This window comes from Alligator sinensis, unplaced genomic scaffold (genome assembly GCF_000455745.1).
Source record: "Alligator sinensis unplaced genomic scaffold, ASM45574v1 scaffold453_1, whole genome shotgun sequence".
Lineage (NCBI taxonomy): Eukaryota > Metazoa > Chordata > Crocodylia > Alligatoridae > Alligator > Alligator sinensis.
The window spans coordinates 34,143-42,244 of record NW_005842485.1 but is presented as its reverse complement, the minus strand read 5'-3'; the positions used below and the strand labels follow the sequence as shown (position 1 = coordinate 42,244).

General features: G+C 48.1%; 1 protein-coding gene across 1 annotated transcript in view; it reads right to left on the bottom strand.

Annotated features, from left to right (window-relative positions):
* SLC4A5 (solute carrier family 4 member 5) overlaps positions 1–8,102 on the bottom strand; it is a 60,749-nt gene that overhangs the window by 35,426 nt on the left and 17,221 nt on the right. The window contains exons 3-6 of the mRNA XM_025212781.1: positions 7,071–7,231; positions 4,608–4,763; positions 2,357–2,452; positions 789–844 (exon numbers count right to left, since the gene is read on the bottom strand). Of these exons, the coding sequence (XP_025068566.1) occupies positions 789–844; positions 2,357–2,452; positions 4,608–4,763; positions 7,071–7,231 (469 nt within the window). The remainder of the gene's footprint in view (positions 1–788; positions 845–2,356; positions 2,453–4,607; positions 4,764–7,070; positions 7,232–8,102) is intronic.

Sequence of the window (8,102 nt, the reverse complement as noted above, 5' to 3'; positions counted from 1 at the left end):
GACTCCAAGGAGGATGTCAAGAACCTCATAGCAGGCAATACATCTATAGGAGAAGTCTCTTCTTCACCTCAGGCCACTAGTTCATGGCATATACCTAGAAACACTGCTGCCCAGACCATTCAGTTGTTTTCATCCTATCTGATCTGCCTGCAGAATACACTCGTTATCCACAAAAGCATCCTTTAGTCCTCCTTGGCAGGCTACCATGTGGTTGGCTTCCATCATGTCACGTGGCAACGCATTACACAGGGTCATTGTATTGTGTGTGCCAAGGCATTTCCTTTTTATTACTTTTTAATGTTTCACCCCACGTTGGCCTGTTCACCAAGACAAGGAGCTTGGTAGAGTCATAAAGGAATCCAGCATCCATGCGATCATCTGAAAAGGTAGGAGTGAAAATACCTAGGGGACATATTTGTTCAATCTGCAGGATGCATAGATGAGAAGGGATGTGAAAGATTTCCTTCTACAGGCTATTTCACAACTGTCTACTCAAAGGATTTTTGCAGCTTTCTCTGAGGCCTCAGGTATGTCCTAGCAGGGAAAAGACCTCAGGACTCAATCCCATTTCATTAATGTTATGTTTCAATGGATCTGTTCTCTCGGCCTGAAATAACTTGGATCTGGGTGACTAGGACTACAGCATTGGGGATGGCTGTGGGTTAATTTTAAATGCTCCTGCTAAAAGGATGAGAATGAAAAACACATTTTTTTTCTCATAATGTGAGACCATCTCTCATTTTGCTGTAGAAAACATGGGTCCGAGAAAGGCTTTTAGAACTTACTACCTGATCTGTGCTTGGCGTCTCTGTAATGTCATTCATGCTTCGGCTCTGGGCATGGCCTAGGGAAGACAAAAAGGAAAAAAGACATGAGAAACCCTAGAGGCTATAGGCTCCTATACACAGATACATGGGCCCATGACTGTTTTATGCCTTTCATCTCTGTGGTTGAGAAGCTGGTGGAATGGGGAATGACTGCTACAGTTGCTCATTTCTATAGGAGCCTGCATTCAAGTCCAGTTTATGAGGGCATAAATCTGGTGTGACTAAAATGGGCAGGTTCTGTATACAAAGTGGTATAACTGTGGGGATTACTATATTTACAACAGGCTCACTGAGATCTGATTCAGGCCCCAAGCTGACCCTCAAGACTTTTCGAGCTATGCTGGCAAACCCCGCTGAGTGCTGATGTAGCTTTGCCTGGGGGAATTTAAACCAGTACTGCAATCAAAAGAAGCTATGCTGCTGAAAGGACATTGCAGTCAACGTAACTGTGTCCGCATTTGGGTGTTGCTTGGCACAGCGATGCACCTCACCCGGTTGGTTTAAAGTGCCTAGGGTTATCTCTACAGAAGGTGTAGGTACATCTTGGCCTGAAGTACAGACACCCTGAATCACAACGTGGTGCTGGATCTTTTCCTGCAGCAGAGCAATGATACCCTGCTGTGTGTCCAGGGCTTCTCTGCAATCCTTTGATTTACTATACTGTGACATTTTAGTTATTCGTTACTAGGTCACCTGTGGCAGTACAGTGAACATTATTACACAGCCAGTTCACTGTAGCTAGTTTTGTTCTCTACCTTACCCCTAACTCAGTCAAGGGAAAGGTGAACTATAAAGCTGAGGATAAGTGCAGCAGAGACAAAATGCTGTTATATCTACCCTTTATTAGACCAACTAAATAGTTGGAAAAATTGTTCTGTGCAAGCTTTTGGGTATAAACACCATTCTTAAGGCATAGGGAGTATCTACAGTTGTTTTGTGCTCTCCTGGATCCCAGTATACAAAAATGCAGGTCTCTGAAAATGCCAAAGCTTGCAAAGAACAGTTTTCCCAACTATTTAGTTGGTCTAATAAAAGATACCGCACTTACTCAAAGAACCTTGTCTGCCGATGTCCTTAGATCAACACGGTTACAACCAACACCCCCGTTATACCTACTCAGCCTTTAAAAATAAGATTACTGGGTCACAGAAAGAGCTCTTGTGAGACGCTTCACCTTCTGATTATATGAAATACTTGCTGTTAGTTATTGAACAGCGCAGTCAGAAAGGACTGATGCTTTATGAAGCATAACCCACCGCCAGCTCATCTCTTTCCATTCTAGGAATCTAAGGCTGGACTTAAAACACCATTAAGGAGGGCATTTTCTACTGGGTAGGGAGGGGGTGAGAATCTTTTCCTTTATAGGCTTTAGCCCAGTAAACACTTCTAGGAGACAGGTGAGGCCCAGAGAAGTGCTGCAATTTGCCATATACAAGTCAGCAGCAAAACCCAATCCCCGGAGTATGGACCTCAGCCTGGTGTCTCTCCTGCAGACCTCGGCAGCCTCTTGAGGCCACTGTTTGACTTACGTAAACGTCCGTAACTTGCGCTCTGCCTCATGCGGAGATCTTCGGTGGAGCGGTGAAAGGCAGCTCCGGCAGCTGGGGTCCGGACAGGGCTGCGAACTGAGAGGGAGAGAGCACCGAGAGCTTATCGGCACCTGTTGCAGAAGCAACCTAGGTAGCACCTTCAAGCTGGGAATGTGTGAGACCAGCCAGGCTGGCTAAACTTGGCCCGGCTACTTGAGATTTCACAAAACTAAAGACAGTTCGCAGAAGTTGGCTGTGATTTCTGCCGCCACTCTCACTTTGGTCCTACTCAGAGCCATGTTTCTGTTAGGAAAGTAGTGTCACTTCTGGGAGACACGCTGGATGTTTTCCAAGCCGGGTGACTTCTCTCATTCACGTTGCCCACTCCAAGGCCTGTGCATCATCAGACTCCCACTCAGATGCTATTTTGAGACCGTAAGTGTGATTTACCGATGCACGGGGCAGCGCTTGTGCTCTCTGAGCAGGACAGACTGTCACACACTGTCAGTACCCACTCAGCTCCTTGCATGTGGGGCTTGCTCTCCAAAACACGCTTAAAACCTGATGGAAGAAACTGCAAATTTCCCAGGAAATAGAACTTGCTCAAGCACTCTACTGAGAGGGTGCGAGTCTAAAGAGAAAGCAGCTCACTTCCCCCACAGCCATGTCAGTGCTGCCAATCTAACAAGGGCTTAAATGAAATACCCCTGACCCTACGGAGAACAAACAGCCCACGAGACACAGGAGAGAGCCCTGATTCTGATCTCGCTTGCATCTTGAGGTAACTACACTGACCTTCACTGGAGTCCTTCCCGATTAACCATGATGCACATGAGCTCAAAGTCTGATTTTTTGAGAAAGAAGAAAGAAAAAGATCTTTTGTTTTGAACACAGCTACTGTCTGGAGTAAAATTAGTGTTTGCAGATACTCAGTCCCTTTGGCCCATGTTCAGTACTACTGATGAATGAGGATGCTGTCCCATGACAGAGAGCCAGGCAGATAGAGTTGTCTAGACCTCAAGAGTTTCCAAGGCTGGGGTAAATATCATTTTTTCCCCCACCAGGAGAAGAAAAAACTTGGAACTTAGAGACATCCCTTGGGGTGGAAATTCCAAAAATAACCATTTGGGGATCAGTGAAGGGAAAGCCAGGCCCATCTTCCAGCTCAGTGCTGATATCTGTAGGGAATACCTACCACAGCACAACACAAAGCTGGGCATCATTCAATTCCCAATAAGGTTCTGCTGGTGGCACCGATGGGTATATCCCACTTTTTAGAGGACTGCTCTTCCAGCAAGCCTCAGTGTCTTGCTGCTGACAACAGAAAGGTGGTTGCAAGGAGAACAGGGGTCCTGCTGCATGGGCCAAAGACCAAAAAGCAGCTATCTGGGTCCTCAGTTCTAGCAACAGCTAAGCCCAAGGTCAGTTAGTCCAGGACCTATCCTGGGCTGGAAACACACCAATCCCTCTTTCCAATGGCTAAGAGCAGAAACATCGTGCTCACAGACCAGGTTCATCTGTAGATAAGGCAGCCTGGAACCAGCAGGCAAACCAGCCAATGCTACGGCACGTGAGTGCCAGCTTCCAGCAGTGCTCCCTGCCCATGAGGCTTGTAAAGGACCTGCCCTGGAAGCACAGGTCTCACTGGCCTTTGCTTCCTTTGCCTTTTCTGCTGGTACCACCAGCAATGCAAGCTGAAGCTGCAAGAATGAAGCCAGGGGATGTGGGCCTCTCCCGAGACTCCAGCTTGCTTTGTGCAAACAGCTGTCGGGGAGAGTCATTGTTTGGGTTTCCTGACAACCTCTACAGGGTTTGAACTGGCTGACTTGATCTTACTGGCTCTGCATTTCATGACCCTACTGCTGGGGCAGCCCCTGGGTCCTGACCCTTCCACCAGGCTGTTATCGGCTCCATGTCTCTTCCTGCCTACTAGAGCCACTGACCACGTCCTTACCACTACGAGGTGGCATATAAGATCTGTGAAACAGCCTGACATCAAGACAAACCCCCCATGTCTCCCGGCACCGCTGAACTGCCCACTAAGCCTACTGGTCGAGGTGCAGATGCATCAGACTGTGGGAGCTGGGTCTCTCGCTTCTCTTCTGTGGGGAGGGGGCTTTCTTCTCCACTCCTCTCTTGCCCGTACTGACAGCCAAGGACCTTCTGCCATGGGGAAGGAGTCCATTTAAAAAAAAAATGAAACAAAAACACTGGGATTGAGCCATGCATGACCTGGATCTCAGGAACTCACTTGTACTGGACGACACGGATTTGCCGATGTCTGCCAAGGACCGGTGGATCGGTTTCTTGGTCTGGTGGCGGTGCTTCCTCAGGAGGACGTAGGTCACTTTCTCCCTCAGCTCTGGCTTCAGCAGGCCATCTTCTATCTGCTTTTCTATGACGTCATCTGAAAGACAGATGTGTTGTGGCTCCCTGGGCTGTGGAGCGTAAGTCTCCCTCCTTGCAAACTCTTTAGGAGCTAGGATCTCTGTGGCTTGCAGCAGGGATCCCCAGTGGGCAATCTGCCACCCAGAGGCAGCCCATGAGTCACACTGGACCCCCACCGAGCTTTTGATTATGCACTGAATGATAAGAGGGCAAAACAGCCCTGAGAAATGTGAGTGCTGAACCACAGCTTGCCCTTGCAGGGTACTGGCAGGGCTGTCATTTCCCTTGCCTTTACCTGGCATGGCATGGAGCATGTCCTTGCTGTTCTGAATAATGTCCCTCACATCTTGTGGATGAAGACCTGAGCTGTCAATTTTGGGGACCCCTTCAGTTAATTACTACCTGTGACCACAGGAGACTGGACTCGATGCTCCAGAAAGCCCCTTCCAGTTCTGGGTTCCTACACTCCTTCTGTTACAGGTGTGCTGCAAGCTTTCCCTTTGCTTTGCACACTGCACATAAGAGACTCAGCTCCATGCTATCTGGATAGAAGTGGCATCTGCAGTGGTTCATAAATGGCACAAGGTGTTGTACAATAAAAACCTGTGGCAGCTGGTAGCACCCAGTCATTCTGGCAGGAGGGATGCTACACCACGCAAATAGTTCTTGCCAACTTAACTGCCTGAGGTCTTTGTCTAGATGCGAACTTGCCCCAAAAGATCCACCTTTCTGTTGACTCCTATCTACCAGTTACTTTGGATAATTCCTATTTTCCAGTGACACCAGTACAGGTTGGGGACTGACTGGCTAAGCAGCAGCAATTCAGAAAAAGTCCTGGGGGTCACAGTGGACAATAAGCTGAATATGAGCCAACAGCGTGCCCTTGTTGCCAAGAAGTGATTCTTCCTCTCTACGCAGCACTGGTGAGGCCACATCTGGAGGACTCTGTCCAGTTTCAGGACCCCCCCACTACACAAAGGATGTGGACAAACTGGAGAGAGTCCAGCGGAGGGCAGCAAAAATGGTTCGGGGGCTGAGGGACATGACTTCTGAGGAGAGGCTGAGGGAACTGGGCTTATTTAGTCTGGAGAAGAGAAGACCAAGGGGGGATTTGATAGCAGCCTTTAACTACCTGAAGGGGGGTTCAAAAGAGGATAGGGTGAGACTCTTCTCAGTGGTGGCAGATGACCGAACAAGAAGCAATGGTTTCAAGTGGCAGCAAGGGAAATTTAGCTTAGATATTAGGAAAAACTCTCTCACTAGGAGGGTCGTGAAGCCTGGGAACAGGCTACCCTGAGGCATTGCAGAGTCTACTTCTTTGAAGGTTTTTAAGATCCAGCTAAACAAAGCCTTGGCTGGGATGATCTAGTTGGAGCTGGTCCTGCTTTGAGCAAGAGGTTGGACTAGATGACCTCCTGAGGTCCCTTCCAGCTCTCATTTTCTAGGATTCTGTGATTCTATGAACAAGTTTGTACGTTCTGTACCAACCATGGCCCCTTGAGATACTCCAGCTTAATTCTGCTCTTATCTCCCCACGGCACCAGCATAAATCTGATTGATTTCTTTAGATGTACTTCTGCCTTGCAATTTGAATTAGCTCTGCAGGGTTAATGAATGAATAAGCAATGGGTAGACCCAATGATTGTGCCTCACCAGGGATGGTGCAATGGAAGAACCAAGAAGCAGTGAAATTACCAAGCTCCACTCTATCCATGCAGTCATTTGATATATTGTTTTAACAAACCTGGGATGTTGTCATTTGGAAAGACCAACTAGCAAGCTGTTTTTCAAAGCGCAGTCTACAAAGCGATGGCCCAAAGCAAGCCGTGGAGTTCCTAATGTACTGTGTGGTCTCCTGCTACCGCCAGAGCAAATCTGCTGAGTTTGAGTAATTTGTTATCTACATCATCAAAAAGCTTAGGTAAGGCAATTTGTTGTGTTCCAGTTTATGTCCTACTGTGTTCTTCCTGGTACTATCCAGTCATCCTTCACTGCCTCAAATACCATTGAGAATCTGGCCACAGGGGACTGGAATCTCAGGGTCAGCAGAGAATTGAACCCACAAAGCCCAAGGCCCCAATACCCTCCTACCTGCGGGGCCATCCTGCCTCACTAGCAGGCTGGATCTGCGGTCTGATTTGCACTTTGCAGGCCGCAGTGGCTGTTCAGGTGCAGAACTAGGCCCTGCATCATTAGTTACCCCATGAAAAAACTCTGAGGTTAGCAATGCTTCCTCTTGCTCCAGGGGAGGCATCAGAGAACAGAAATCTCTAGGGAGGCCATTAAAAGGACAAGCCAATTGCTCTTTGTGCCAAAAGGCTCATACCTATGATTTGTGGCAAGGAGTAGCCATCGAGATCCAGGAGCACTGTTCCCGTCTGCAGACATGTGCGTAGCTCAAACAGGCTGTGCAATGTTAATGTTGACACGTGAGGTTTGCTCCATCTTTCCCCTCCTTCTTCCACCTTTTCTTCAAACTTTATCCACCTGAAACAACAATTGCTGCCATCAGGAATGGCTCAGGGTATGAGAGTGTGGCTAGCAGGCTTCTGCCTTGATGCACACAGCTGACTTGGAAAGAGAAATGGCACCCCTGGGACTACTCAAACCCTCGGCTGTGAGCAGGTTTCCACCCCATATAACACGACGAAAATGAGACCAGAAGGTCTCCCAGGCCGGGCACCCACAATCCTCTGCCCAGTGCCATGCTCTGTGGAATGACAACAACACAGTCGCAAAGAGCGTATGCATAATATGTATGCATGGGTAGGACACTGGAAAATTCCTTTATTCATCTCAGTTATGATGTGAGTTGCCAAAGCTTTGACTTGCGCTAGTCATTTCAGAGGTGGGAGTTGCTAATTAGATTTTGGCTGTGTTGCTTGTGCGAGGGATTTCAGAGTTAGGAGAGAGAGAGAGACAAATCGGATGATGGGCATGTTTACTGAGCAGTTTTATCTCCTAACGATACAACATTGATTTGACACCTGCAGCCCTCCCAGCTCATCCATGGTGATCACAGCACTTTGGACACGTGTGTCCGTGGGATGTTGAATTTGAGGTCTAGTTTACCTGTGTGGCAGGGAATAAACTGTGGCACAGAGAGACCCTGAACCCACTCTGAAAGTCGGTGGCAGAAAAGAATCAGGAAGTTCTGACTTGTAGCCTCCTGCTTCGGCCCAGGGTTTCTCAACTTGGGTGCTGCGCCACCCTGGGGTGCCTTGTGATCTTTTCAAGGGTGCTGTGGGGTGCAACATGCAATGTTCACACTTCTGGATTCATAGTTTCATAGACATTAGAGTCAGAAGGGACCTCAATAGATCATCGAGTCCGACCCCCTGCATAGGCAGGAAAGAGT